Source organism: Python bivittatus, unplaced genomic scaffold, assembly GCF_059951505.1.
Source record: "Python bivittatus isolate LINGU-HERP-01145 unplaced genomic scaffold, Pbiv_v1 ctg000320_np1212, whole genome shotgun sequence".
Taxonomy (NCBI): Eukaryota; Metazoa; Chordata; class Lepidosauria; order Squamata; family Pythonidae; genus Python; species Python bivittatus.
The window spans coordinates 13,438,334-13,453,782 of NW_028277052.1; the positions used below are offsets into that span (position 1 = coordinate 13,438,334).

Consider the following 15,449-nt stretch of genomic DNA (forward strand, 5'->3'; position numbering starts at 1 on the left):
ATCTCTTTTACATTCAAGTGATGTATGTGTCATATGGCACAGAACCCTTTTTAGCAGCTTTTGTACCCTCCTCTGAACTGGCTGCTTAATTTCATTTGCTACGGTTGCAGAAAACTGCTGACATAGTTTCCTGCCAATTTTGAGGCAGGAACTACATGAAAACTCTAGTGTGCATTGTGAAAAAGGCTGAGTGCAGCTTAAAATGCAAAAGGAGTGGGGAAAACACCTTACCTGGAGATAGCAGAAAGAATAGCTGGGATTTTTTTACATGCAACCCATGCATTCTGCTTGCTAATAATGATCTATAGTCTTTTCCTTTGTATTTTGGGTGTGTATATTATTAATACTGTCATCATCATCTAAAGTTTATCATGGCCATAAACCAGCATCATAACATATTTATCCAATAGTAGTGTGTGTGTATGTGTGTGTGTGTGCGTGCACGCGTGCATTAAGTACAGTAACGTTTTCTGAAGAAAAAAAAGTAATAAAATATATTATAATTGGCCTATGGGGCCTGACTTCTGGTATCCCTTGTCTGTGTGTGTGTTCAGCTTGACTGTTTTTCATGCAAATGGTTAAAAAACCTCCAGGCTATTTTCTCATGGAATTGACCATGTAATTTTCACCCTAGGTTTTATATGAAGAACTTCCATTATCTCTATTAAATATATCCAGACTAGTATAGGTTACCCTCATTTATAGCAGTTCTCAGGAGAAAGGATTCCCAGCCCAATTGTTTGAGATCCTATAATGGGGAATCTAGAGCAGGGAATTGGTGTCAAGCTCCCATCTAATGTCCTCACAACCTACCCCCAGAAGCAGGATTGTAACTCCCTGATGCAGCTAGCTGACAGTTCTATATGCATTAATTTGAAAGGGTCCTCCAAGTGACATATGGAGAAATGTCTGTGATGGGGATCCTCCATGGCCAATTTACAATGCATGGTTCTAATCTTCAGAATGATATTTATACAGTAACTGTCTATCCCGTTAGAAGCAGTAATTTTCCTGCTTTTATTTTTGTCATTCAATTGGATATGAGAGAAATTACATTAGAAATTCTTCCAAAGGATAATAGAATGGCAGATGAATGTTCACAGGTGGAATATGGCACTTATTCATTTATTTAATTACCAGGAGGCCAAAGGCATGTGTGAATGTCCTGTCTTTCACTGTACAATTCTCTCTCTGGTAGTCTGCAGTCTCCTTGGTTTCCCAACTTCAGTTAAATCCAAAGGGAAGACACCACAGGGAACTCCTTCATGGGGCTTTTTCAGTAAGAATTCTTCTGTCAGCGCTAAGGGGAAATCCTACCCTTGAGAGATTGTTGAAGAATTTCAGGTAAATCATCCACCCAATTTCCCTGCCTGAGAACTGGGCATAAAATTTTGAAAGGCTGCTTGTGCCCTGCTCTAAGTGGTGATATTACTATCTTAGGGAGAAGATGCCTAGGATAGAACAGTGTGTGGAACAGAAGGGCCACAACAGGTCCACCTGAACCACCTCTTATGAGAATCTAACTTCATCATTTCATATTATTTGATATCTAATTTTTAGACTATATTTTCAGAGGAGAAATTCATCAGAAACCAGCAGGATAAGGATTTTGCATCAAAATCCATGATAAATGTGACTACTCAGATACTTTGAAGAATTATTTTTATCCCACACCTACACAATTTAATACTGAAAAAAACTTTTGCTGTTTGCCATATTAATATAAGTATTACTGTAGTAGGCTATTAAAAAGCAATCTGTATTGTTTTCAAGCGCTTCATGCAAACAAAACATAATTTTATCTGAAACCATGGAGAAAGATTGCTCTGCAAATATTCCAGTATAATAAATGCTTATCAACTGAAATATGATGCATGTTGTACTATTCAGATGATGGCAAAAAAGAATTCGTCTACTACAGAGCCACAATAAAAATAATAAGTTCCTTTTGTTTGGTGCAACTTCGATTCACTTTAATTCTAGCAAGCACTTGGAGTGTTTCCAAGTAATTTTTGTCCTTGCTGTTCCAGGAGTTAGCCTGCTAATTCCACATGGGGCTATCCCTGAAGAAACGTCTTGGGAGATCTACCTTGCAATCAACCAAGATGAGTCAAGGTAAGGCAGGAACAAAATCTGATATGTATATATCTATTTAACATCATCAAGAAAAGAAAAGAAAAGAAAAGAAAAGAAAAGAAAAGAAAAGAAAAGAAAAGAAAAGAAAAGAAAAGAAAAGAAAAGAAAAGTTTCCTAATTCTAGGTAACATCTTGGCTAATTCCATGTCAGCCAAGCACTGATACAGGAAATGAATCCTGCTAGAATTAAAAATGGGAAGATAAATAGCAGATGCAGGAACATTTCAATATTCTGTATCCATTTTAAGCTAAAAATGGGTTTCCCATTTCTAACTTTGTGTGCATTTAAGGACAGATGTTGGTTTAAATGAGCAGTATTCATTCCATCATATGCAGCTGAAATTCAGTGTTCTCCTGATGGCCTGCAAAGTGAAATAGCATTCAGGAATGGCATATTTTAGGGAAATTTGAGGTACTTTTGGGAAAACTGAATTAACCATTTTCTCTCCAGATCTTTTGTTTTGCAAAGCATTAGTCCCCTGAATGTATTATCCTAAATTTTGAGATGGATATCGTCAGGTTCTATTTGTTATGGGCCTGTTTGTGCCAAAACAGATTTCATTTTGGTCAATCTGTCTTTTTATTTTATTTTGTTTGTTAAAATAAGAGTCAGCACATTGTTTGGTTTGACCTTGGCAGAGAGAGCTTCTGTAACATTAATTTTAAAATGTAATACAAATTCATCCATACTATTACGAGAACCTAACTAGCAACCTCTTTTAAGCCTGAGTCCCTCTATCCTCTACCCTGGTTAGCCCTGTATAGTTTTTTCCTCCTCCAATTGCCTTCTGGAAAATGTATGTATGTATGTATGTATGTATGTATGTATGTATGTATGTATACACTTTTTGACAGTACTAACAAGTAGTGAATCTGCAGGACTAAAACATTTTGTACACACACACACACACACATACACACACATATATATACAGAACAAATCTTTCTCCATTCCTTCTCTCCCATCAAGAAAGAGAAATATAAATCTCAGGAACAACTGCAGAAATATGAGATACACCAGAAGAAATGTACTCTACATTTTAAGAAGTGTCTGCATTTTCCATTCTCTCTGTAGACACTTCTCTTGATCCCTTGAACTCTACCCACATTATGAAGCTGTGTTGGGAACCAGCAGGACAGCACAATATTTCATGGCCCAAAGATGACTTCATATAATGCTTTTGAGATCTCAGATTGGTTATCCCCACTGGCAGCAGTTTTTGTCCTGCAGATTCACTACTTGTTAGTACTGTCAAAAAGTGTTGATTGTTCCCACCCACTGCTGCCTGATGACCATTACAAATGTTCTTGTGAGAATTAGATTTATTATGCCTAATCCCTTCACAACCCTTGTTTACTTGATACAAAGGAAAACCCCAAACAACATTCCTGTGTTGCAATTAAATAGGCACCAATGAAGCTCTGGTTGTACTTCTTTAAAGCATAATGTGCCAGGGATTTTTTTCCATCTCTTCTTTGATTGGAAGAAGTTGCTGCCAGTGGGGATAACCAATCTGAGATCTCAAAAGCATTATATGAAGTCATCTTTGGGCCATGAAATATTGTGCTGTCCTGCTGGTTCCCAACACAGCTTCATAATGTGGGTAGACTTCAGGGGATCAAGAGAAGTGTCTACAGAGAGAATGGAAAATGGAGACACTTCTTAAAATGTAGAGTACATTTCTTCGGGTGTATCTCATATTTCTGCAGTTGTTCCTGAGATTTATATTTCTCTTTCTTGATGGGAGAGAAGGAATGGAGAAAGACGTGTTCTATATGAAATAAATGTTTAGAACAGATATGTCAGGAAACTAACCAATAATTATTATTTATGTTTGTGCTTAGAAAATTGTGTGTGGGGCAGAGAAAGAAAACAGAGGATTTTGATGTCTGGAGATTCTCATCCCAACTTAATCTGAAACCCTTTTGGCTCCCCCTTTCCTTTGATAGCTTAGCTCCCTTGTGAGATCTTTTATATTATATGTCCATCTGTTGCCAGTGCTTTTTGATAATGTTTGGTGAAAGCTTAAGATATGTGAAGGGACTGAGAAATATTAAAAAAGAAAAAGTGCAAGTTTGAACCCAGGTGTTTTCTTGCAAAGTCTTGGTAGAAGTGAATTAAAATGGGTTAATCAAATAGAAGGCACACTAATGCTTCCCTGATGTTTTACTTCTATAGGTTAAAAGTGAGGAGAACAAGCTAGGCCAAATGAACTTAAGGAGCTTTGTTTGCTGAAATGCTAAGGGGAAAAATATCAGATTAAAGCAAACTTTAATTAGGATGCTGCACAATTTTTCCCTTTCAAAGAGTTGACGGGGCTATGAGTATATTGCAACTCCTTTCATAGGAAACATAGCTACACCAGTGTGTATGAATATATGCCACAGCATAGGAATATACAACATGCAAAACATCCATGCATTCACACACACATATATGCACACACACTTTTCTTGAGCCTAGGTATAACTTGTCCTGGTTTTGCCCAGTAAAGCTATCACAAAAATATCACCTTCCAGTCCACACTGCCTTACTGAAAATTTACATTAATCTAGGAATTGCAAAACAAAATGTCAGTATTGTTCTGCATGGCAGCAGCCCAGTTATAAAACTCTCTCCCTTGGAAAGTTAGATCGGCTCAGTCCTTGATCAGTTTTCGGCAGGCAATGGAAATGTTCTTGATTTATATGGTGTCCAAGGTTACTGAAGAAAGGACAGTCCAGTGCAAAAGAAGTCCAATAACCTTTTTTAGGGCCCAACAAATGAATCTAAGACTTTGGCCCAGAGCGGCTTAAAACAACAACAAAAAACTGCATACATTTTTATATAGAGAAAATCTATTTAGGGAAAAGTCCCTTGTCTGGGGAAAAATAGTCATTTTTCCCCAAGGTTCATCTCAGTTTCTCTCAAAAAAATTATTGATGGGATAATTTCCCTCTTCTTGGGAAAAAATAACCCTAAAAGCTTTGGTATGTCTTCTGCATCTTACATTATAGCCATTTTCTTATTAATCGGTTTGCTTGATTTCTTTCTTTGGTTTGTTCATAAAATGCTTGAGCTATTCCGTGTTCTTCTACTCCCCCCCCCCCCCCCCGTTACCTATCAGTTTTTGATGGCTGCAAAATAAAGCGATGGCTGTCAAGGGATGCCCTTGAAAATTGGGTGAAGCTAAGCATTTTAAGGTGTAGAATGAGTGCTTTCAGTTGCTGAAAAGATTAAGGTACCAATTTCCCCATTCAAATCACCCCAATTTCACCCCAAATTTCCAACCTTTTGGCCCTATATATTTTGTTGATGACTTGGGGCATGGTCTGCTGTGGGCTGAATACGGCCCCTAGGTTGCACTTTTTACCTATCTGATATAAAGGGAAAACTAGGTGAGAGTGAAGGGCACAATATTTACATTCCAGACCTATCAAAAAAGATAACAGGAGGCAAAGAAAATAAGGTGTTCTTCCTAACTGGCATGTATCCTTCAATCTTATAGCAAGTAGGACTGGCATGTTCTCATCATTCTCCAACCTACTGCCCTCCAGATGTGTTGGGACTGCAGTGGCTATGGAATCCTTGAAGCTATCCCATACATCTTGAAGCCCGAGGTTGGAGAAGGCTGACCTAAAAGTTCTTTAAAAAATGATCATGTGCCTAAATTGTCCTTTAATCTCACGATCACTATGGCATTAAAGTACAGGGGTTTTGAAACACATGTGTTTTCAGAACTATTAAAATCATGTTGATAAGAATGAATGAATGAGTAAATAAAAGGGGAAGGAACAGGAGAATTCATGCTGGTTGGGGTATGAGGGTCACAGACAATGGTAAAGGCACTGAGAGCACTAATGGCTTGTTCACAGCCTTGATGTTTTTCATTCATACTTCATTTCTTTTAGGAGAAGCTGTATGCACTGAATAGGACCTGTTGAAAATGTGTAAACTAGGAAGAACAAAGCAGGTGGAAAAGGATGAATGGTGCTATTGCTTAGATCATCCTAGAAATACCTTGTAAGCAAGTCATCAAGGCTAGTGCTTATCACAGATATTGTCAAGTTAAAGTGTTCTTAAAAGGGGGAAAGAAAGAAGTGTAGTAGCATTTCAAATGGGTTTAGCCCAAATTTTGTGTGATTGCTTGAAAAAGGTATGTCTGTTTCTTTTCTGCAGAATGTAATATCTTCACATCTTTGTGGATTAAGTGTCCAAACACTTAAGAACAAGAAAGGATATTTTGCTATACACACTTGTGAAAGGGATTGAGAGAACAGGAAAAAAGTTACTGGGATTCTTCAGATGTTTATGGATTTAGCATTGTTACAGTTATCAAACATTTTGGTTAAGATGTGTTTTTGGGTGTACTGATCTGATAGACACTCAGTTTACAGTGTCATTTGGAACATGATTGTCATCTCAGTTCTACATTTTTTTGGATTTTGCAGTGCAGTTTTGCCTTCTGATGTACAAACATTTTGTAGCTGGGGAAAATTTCTAGAAAAGAAAAAGTGTCTGGGGAACTAGAATGCAAGAATAAATGTGAATTTTGTTTTGTTTTGAAATCAGAAAATGATGTAAATTCGGTGGATTTATAATTCCATGCAGATAAAATTGTAATGGATTAGATATACAGTAAACCACACATTCCTTGCCTGAAATGATGGAAATCAATGATTTCCAGGAGTGAAGTTCTTTCAAACCATCAGCTGCATGGAAATTTGTATGAATTTTAAATACTTTAGAGATAGACTTGCATGCTGTAAGAAGTATTGTACTGCCATTTGGGAAAACCAGTTGTGTAAAAAATAGTTTTCCTAACATTGCATTAGGCAAAATGACAAATTGAGATTCTGGGGATGATATTCACCTTTTTCCTTGAAGTAGGTTATTTTATGATTACATACTGGATCAAATATATTTAATCCAATATATTCTCAAATGTGTACCTCTTCTGCATATAGGGTATTTTTTTTTTACAGGGTTCAGAATGTCTGTCGGCAAAACTGGATATGGTGTTAAAGCATCTTTGCACTGAACATGCACATTTTTTAAAGTGGCATTAGCAGTCATAAATATCAGGATTTAGCAAGCAAGGAGGAGGGAGTGTTTAATTTTGTTTTCCTCCCCTGCTGCAAACCTGATGAAAAGTGGATTTTCAGAAGCAGCCATGCCCAGGCAAATAACAGTTTTATGGAATTATTTCTATTGCTGTTGCATCAGGAAATAGAAAGTATTAAACTCTGTTACTTTATTTACTGGGATCTTAGGCAATAACACTACCCAACAGCTTCTGTTTGCATGAAGAAATTGAAGACAAAGTTATAGGGGATATTGGTTCCAGTTTGGCCTTATAAGCTTTGATTCTGTTGACAGAAGACGGATTGACTTGTTGTAATAAATGTAGGGCTATTACTTAAAAAGACAGCCTTGTATCATCTCTACAGTTTATAATACAGCTATAACTTGGCTGTTCTTAGTATATGTTTCATGCTGTGTGTGAGGAAGAGATCAACAGTATGGTTTGCAGGCATGGGGTAATTTGTGCTGAATATCATTAAATAGAAGAAGGAAAATTTAAACCAATATTTTCATTTTCAGCATCAGAACAGTGTTTCTTTTCTACTTTCTACTTTCAGTGATCAACAGCTTAACACCAGTGTTTTGTGGTCTTTTATTAAGTCCTGTTCTTCATCTTTATTTATTTATTTTTTTTACATCTTGGTTATATAATAATATGGAATAACAGGTGTCCATGTTTGTGTTTTGACGGATATTATTCTGGTGTTCTCTGACTTTTAATTAACTACATTCAATACCAATAACAGTAGTAAAAGATTACATGCTTGTGAAGATGCATGAAAAAATACTATTTTTTACCCATGCAGAGTACAAAACTGTAGATGGAATTATTCCATAATGATTACTCTGTGATCCTTTGGGAGACTTTTTAAAAGTTAAAGTGCTAATTACTGTGAGGGAAGCATTGTATAAACATTTGAGCAAGTCAGCAAAGATGTCTTGGTCTAAACCAATTCTACCAAACTTGGTGTTATCCATATGTGTGGGGCATTCCTAGAGTATTGGGGCATGGCCATTCTGTCTTGGAATTCTGGGAGTTGTAGTTCCAACACCAGGTGGGCAACAAGTGTGGGAAAGCTGCTTATGATATAGGAGGTAACATTCCAACTGGCACTGAGAAACTGCACAACAATAGAAAATGTCATGGTGAACTTTTTGTAGGAGATATTCAGAGATAACTATACCTAACCCAAGTTATTGCAATACTGACCTATAGTTATGTGCGAAGATCCAAAGCATATCTTTGTAACAGATATCATCACTACATTCTAATCATGGTGACACTCATATGAACCCCAGTTAACTTTGCCCGTTGAACATTCGTGGGAGGCTTTATATTTCTTACCATCACATATAAGGCTGCTGAATTTGCAAGCTGCCAGAAGATGTTAAGATTTCCAGTTCCCATTTGGCCCAATTCTAGGATGATCAATATTTAGGGATGATGAGAGTCATGGTTTAATAATATCTAGAAAGTCTCAGGTTCCCCATCTTTGCTCTACTGCATTTTTTAATTAACGTCCTTCCTACTTTCCCCCTACAAAACATAAAATATTGATTTAGTTAGCATTTGCATCTGTAAGATGCCCAGAAACCTGATTATAAACAGGGCAGTGCAAAGATCTGGATTCAAAGGGCCAAATGGGATTCTCTTGGTCACACATGTGGTAGCACCTCTTGGTAATACCTTCTCCTGGACCTGTGTGGCTCCTTTGGCTTATACAGCTGTGACTTTTTCTGGACTTTTTCTGGGAGTATCCCTCCCAGCTGCCACATGATCTCAGGAAAAACAGCATTTGGGCTGAAGATGTTCACAGCTTCTGCTCTGTATCCACTCACACACCTCCACATGGCATTTTCCCCTTTGATTCCATTATCAATGATCAATTGATCATTGAACAATATAATAAAATGGAAACCAGTAACTAAAAATGTAAGAGTAGAACATTGTTCTAAAGTTAGAAAAGCAAACATAAAAAGCATCACATTCAGAAAGCAACAATATAATATGATATTGCATTGACCGCTCGTGACTGGGGTGGGGGTGCGATGTGTATATTAGACATAGCAAAGAAGAGATGAACAATGGTGTGTCTTTGCTAAGACTTCAAATAATATGACACTTGGTTTAATGAGAAGAGAAAGCTGGTGCACCTGATCATGCATTGTAGAACTGTTTCATGTGCTCTAACTGCACTTTAGGAGTATTTTTTCTTGTATTATTAATTCTCCTGGAAGAAAGAATAAGTCCCATTAAAATGATTTGTTATAAATATCCATTTCTGTTCATCCTTGTCAAATGAAGGTAGCAAAATTACATTGCTGCCTTGCAAAAATAAGCAAACACTTTGAACGCTGAGGAAGAAAGAAATGCAAAGATCCTTTGTAAGTGATTTAAGTCTTCACAGCCTTATTGCTCACTTCACTGGATTGCTCAGACCTATTTCCTAGGTAATTGAAGAGAATTAAATCTTACAAACTGTACTACATGTTTCCTAGTCACCTGAAGTATGCATCGTGCTTAATAATTATTTCTTCAATGCTCCTAACAATTTTTTTGACATGGATATAATTTTTTATTTCGATATATTTGTGGCAACTCCTAGCCACTCTTGGTTGATCTTGAAAACCTAAGCAGGGTTGAAATACTGAGTACTAGTTTATCTGTTGTTAGATGAACAGATTTATAGGCTAGCTTGGGAGAAGGGAATGGCAAATCACTTCCGTTTTGTTGCCAAGAAAACGTCATGGTTTAGTCTGTAGAGTCACCAAAAGTTGAGCTTGACTTATTTTTTATTTATTTATTTATATTTCAAATGTAGATACTGCCCATCTCACCAAAAGTGACTCTGGGCGGTTCACAAGAAAACAGCAATAAATATTAAAATACAATAAAACAATATTAAATACAGTAAAAATAGAATAAAAACCAAACACAGACGCAAATAATATCTTCCAAGATGTTAATGGTCAGTAAGATGTTAACATATAGGAGCATCTTCAGGGTGCTAGCCATCCCCAGGGCTGGTTACCCCTTTTTTGCACCCCATGTCAGTTGGCAGAGCCAGGTCTTGACTGCTTTCTGGAAGGACAAGAGAGTTGGGGCCTGCCTCAACTCTGGGGAGAGAGTATTCCATAGGGCGGGGGCCACGGCAGGGAAGGCTCTCTTTCTGGACCCCACCAGTCAACATTCTTTCATCAATGGGATCCACAGCATATCCTCCCTGCCTGACCAGGTGGGATGGGTAGATATAATGGGCGTGAGATGGTCCCTCAGGTAACCCGGTCCCATGTCATGTAGGGCTTTAAAGGCGATAACCAACACCTTGAATTGGACCCGGAAGCAAACTGGGACCCAAGGCAGCTCACATAGTAACGGTGTTATATGTGCCATCCTTGGGGCACCTAAAATTGCCCGTGCAGCTGCATTTTGAACCAGCTGACTTGAAGGAGACTTGACCTTCTTTTTTAGTTTTGTTGTTAATCCCCCACACCACCATAATTGGAAGCAGCTTTTAAATGGAAGATGGATACATTTCATCCGACAGCATTTAATGATGGAACGGAGCTTTGTTAATGGAGATGTTCTGATCTGGACTGCTCACACCCATTTGACTTTTGCAAATTGTTAAAAACCTGATTGTTCTCCCAGGCCTTGGGCTAGGATGGTGGTTTAACACAGCGGGTTTGGGGTTCTCTCTTTCAGTCAGCTGTATTCTTTTTCTTTGGTATATGTTGTTTTATGTGACATTTCTTTTACATTTCTATAAATTTTAAGCCACTCAGAATTGCTGTGGATTCAGGGGTGGCCTTAAAATTGAATAAACAAACGAATGGACGAATGAACGAACGAATACTCTGAAAAGCCATTATGTATATGCCATTCTAGCTTTTCTGTGAGGTATAAAATAAAGCAGGATTCCTGATAGAAGGTGGTAAATTAATGGGTAGCTTGTTATAGAAGTAGATGACCTGAAAAAGGATGATACTGTATATTTTGGCTCTAAACAAAACAGCTTTATGGCAGTTTGGTGATTTGGTGCAATATGGTTGTAGGATTTGCCATTGCCTGCTTCCTCGGGCTGAGAGAGAGTGACTAACCCAAATTCACCCAACTGGCTTTGTACCTAAGGCGAGACTAGAACTCATGGGCTCCTGGTTTCTAGCCCAGTACCTTAACCATTACACCAAGCTAGCTCTCTTATTATGTATTACCTACCCTGTATTCTAGACTGTTCTGTTTTGTTTGGGGAGATCTGAACTTTGTAGATACGGCAACTATTGTATATGCTTTATATTATCCTTCAGAGGTTTCCTGTGAAAGATGGTTCAACATCATTAGTTTCTTTCTCTTCGTCACCCAAGACAGATAAATACATTTATGTGTTTGTGTTATTTTTAATTATGGAAAAATATTCTCTAATCACCTAACAGTGGTCATAAGTGTTAAAATCAGACTTCACAGTTTGGTAATTTCATTTCAGTTAAATAATTGAAGCATCGCCAATTCTACTCTTTTTCAGTTTGGAAAAAAAAAATGCTCCCCTTCACAGTCACTAACCCATGGAATTAGATTTGGCCAGAGGGGTGGAAAGGATAGAGGTTTGTTTTCTCTTAAGGATTCTTCCATTCTTCAGAAAACAAAACAAGCTTCTGATTTTGATGGAGTCCAAAGGATTAAATCTGGTTTGCAATTTGTTTGCTCTGCACCCAGGGAAATGTTAAATACTTGCAACTGTGCAGTGTTCTTTGCCTTCCATAAACAGCAAATGAACTGTGTGTTCAGAGTCCTTGTGCCATTCTGGTTATTACAGAGAAGACTCTTGCTGTTTGCTTGTGAGGCAGTCCTTCTAATTAGCTGATTTCAGTTCATTTGGTATTGAATAATTCCCAGAATTCCAATGTGGTTGTTGATTAGGTTCACTAGAGGGAGAGATACTTCTCTAAAAGCAATTGAAGAACTCCCTTCAGAAGAATATGCCATTGGCCAGAATACATGAATGGTTACCTTCCACATGAATTGAGGCAGCACTGATTCCAGCGAGTACAATGAACACAGACAGTAATCCAGGGACCATTAGCTACCATATGGGGCTCAGCTGATAAATCAAATCAGTGCAAATGATTCAGGAAGTAACTCCTATTGGCTGGACTTTGCTCATATGGCTGTGCCGGGCCCGAAGACAGTCTGTAAGAAATTGTCCTACTATTTGTGAGAATGCAGGAAGACAAATCAAGGTAAGACTCTATTTGTGTCAGGCCCCATCAGGTCTCCTGCCCAACATCTGTTTTCAGTGCTGGAAGACTGGTGCAAGGAGCTTTAGGAAGCCTTTGGACTAAAACCTTGAGTGCCCAGAAAAGTAAGTTTTACCAGCTTCCTTCTAGATGACTTGACAATTGTTTCTCAGCAGTTTCATGTAAAATAACTATTTTACATTATTCTCCTATATATATTTTTCCATTCAGTTTCATGAAAGAGAAAATGCTTCTGAATTTTGTTCAAAGGAAAAGAGAAGGAAGGTGGAAATGTGACATTCTTGCATTTAATTCATGATAAGGTGGTCAAGCATGGCTGAACATCAGTGGAAGGAATTCCCTTACCTTGTCCTTGAGATTTAAGTGAGGCATGGGAAACAGACTGCTGAAGAGAAAAGTATCCAATGATATATTAGCTTTCACCCAACCATAAGAATTTCATCTAATTTGCCCTCCCCCACTCCAACCAAGAATTCGTTTTCTCCATCAGATTCACTGAAAACTGTTGCCAAAAAATGCAGAATAAATGTTTGGCCATGTGTGTAGAGAGCAGGTGGCTGTCATGGGTTTATAGACAAGTAGTGGCTGTTGTCCAACAGTTTGCTCATTACCCATGTGCTTGCATGATCTGGGTATGTTGCAAAACCATCATTGTTTTCATGGGTCAGTTCACACAAGGCTAAGTCATTATGTGGCTAGTTTGTGAATTAAGCACTTTGCATTATAAGAAAACAGCCTAGACCGATCCAGCAAGTCATGATGTAGTTCAGTGCGTGAACCTAGTGACTATCTTCCCATGGGGGGAAACCGTTATCTGGGGAAGTGGTTCAACATTTTTGTTTTTATTCTGTTTAGTCAGTTTCATATTTAACATCCAAATGCATGAAAAGTTCATAGGAATCATGACTGCAACAAGGGCCAAAACTCTGGAATGGTCCCCTAGGAGATACTGATGCAGTGGTCCTTTAAGCTTAACCTGCTTTTTGCTTGTTATAAGATATGAGTTATTTAAACTTTCTTCCCAGTCTGTTTCTTTGTTTAATTATTTGTCAGCAGTATCTTTTTGAAGTGGGGGAGATTTGAATCCTGTAAGAAAACCAGAATAAAGATAAACCCACAACTTTGAGTTAATAACCAGGATATATTAAGAATCGTGGCTAGATGGATCTGACCTAGTACACGTGTCCTATATTCCTTCAACAGCATTTCCCAATCAGATATCCTCCATATTCCTTAGGACACCATCTCCTAGAATTTGCAAGTCAGTGATCAGGGTGGTGGGAAATTCTAAAGTGGCAGTCCCACACATTTAGAGAGGACTACATTAGGGGAAACTGCCCTACATTTTCTTTATTCCTGCCATCTTTTTTAAGCATCTCACTAATGATGGAAAAAGTTGAGTAAATGGGTTCACTGGTGGGAAGACAGATAGACATGGAAAACTATTCTAAACTCCAGGTTGTGTGGTAAATTTATGTATCCTACTTGGTGGTTTGAAGCTGCATTCCAGAATTCTCAGAAACATTTCCTGCTACCACCTTGAAGGAAGATCTAGATTCACATCTACCCTCAGTTCTGGAAGCTGACTTCTCTCACCTTTGCTATCATGTGTAGTAAGTGCATAATGATCAAATAGGGAGAGGATTCTGTTTACAAGGATATAAATATATAGCCATGATCTTCTGGAGGAAAGGCAGAAGTTAAACATGCTAAATAATTTTGTATGTGTGTGGTCTTTTAAAAGTATACTACCAATGATTTTTCATTGTCATTTTTTTTTCCAGGGAAGATTATTGCAAAGTATATTAATTCTGCATGTTATAGATTGAGATCAATTTTCAGGAATGTCTAATAGCAGGATGGAAAAAGATGTCTAGTCCAACTGTCCAGGTGGCATCCTGAGGCATTTGTTAGAACCCTCAGGAGCTTAACAGTGGCCACTGCATGTCTATATTCTTATCATCCAGTGTCTGAATGGAGGAAACTATCATTTGATTCTTTCCTCTCAAAGCCCTAAACTGATCACTGATGTCAGTAAAATTGGTTGTCCAACTTCTATTGCTATTCTCCAGAGATTTCCAACTCTGAAAACAAATATATGTCTGTGGGTGCATGTTAGTGTATGCACATAGTGAGGTGGATGAGGAAGATGTAAAAAGCCTGCAGTGAAGAGGTTGTTGAAACATTTTGAGGGAGTCTGAGTTTCTTTTGGAATGTTTTGTCCATTGGTTTTTTTTTTGGGGGGGGGGGATTCATATATCCAAGGATTAAGATGTCTTCTTCTGCAATCTCAAGAAATACTTGAAAAAAATATTTCATATAACTTTATTTTGTTATCATTTGGAACATAAATTGGGGCAATTGTTATTTTTCCAAATTCAGCCAGAAAGCATAATATTATGAATTCTCCTTTTTCATCTTGAACTTGTTTCTCTAGAGTCCATAATGATTTTTTTTCATATACAGTGGAACCTCGGTTTACGAACTTAATTCGTTCCGTGACTCTGGTCGCACCCCGAATTGGTCGTAACCCGAAGCAAATTTCCCCATAAGGTTCAATGTAATTACCATTAATCCGTTCTGGCGTGGAGGACAGGGAGGCGGCTATTGCTTGGAGGGAGAGTCCCCCTCCCTACGACCACATGTCAGGGGCAGAAAATGGCCGCGGGCCACGTGTCAGGGGCGGAAAAATGGCCGCGGACCACGTGTCAGGGGCGGAAAAATGGCCGCGGACCACATATCAGGGGCGGAAAATGGCCGTGGACCACGTGTCAGGGGCGGAAAAATGGCCGCAGACCACGTGTCAGGGGCGGAAAAATGGCCGCGGACCACGTGTCAGGGGCAGAAAATGGCCGCGGACCAGTTGTCAGGGGCGGAAAAATGGCCGCGGACCATGTCACGGGAGGGAAAATGGCCGCATATCCTGTTCGTACCCTGAGGCGGAGTTCACAAACCGAAGCAAAATTTTGCGGCTGGAGCTGGTCGTAACCCG

At 38.4% G+C, this 15,449-nt stretch overlaps 1 protein-coding gene across 6 annotated transcripts in view; it reads left to right on the forward strand.

The window, feature by feature from the left end:
* UNC5D (unc-5 netrin receptor D) overlaps positions 1 to 15,449 on the forward strand; it is a 417,169-nt gene that overhangs the window by 269,844 nt on the left and 131,876 nt on the right. For all 6 annotated transcript variants that reach the window (XR_015795854.1, XM_088139128.1, XM_088139129.1 and 3 more), the window contains one exon: positions 2,031 to 2,115. Coding sequence is in view for 5 of the 6 variants with exons in the window: in XM_088139128.1 (XP_087995254.1) it covers positions 2,031 to 2,115 (85 nt within the window). In the remaining variant the exon portion in view is untranslated. The remainder of the gene's footprint in view (positions 1 to 2,030; positions 2,116 to 15,449) is intronic.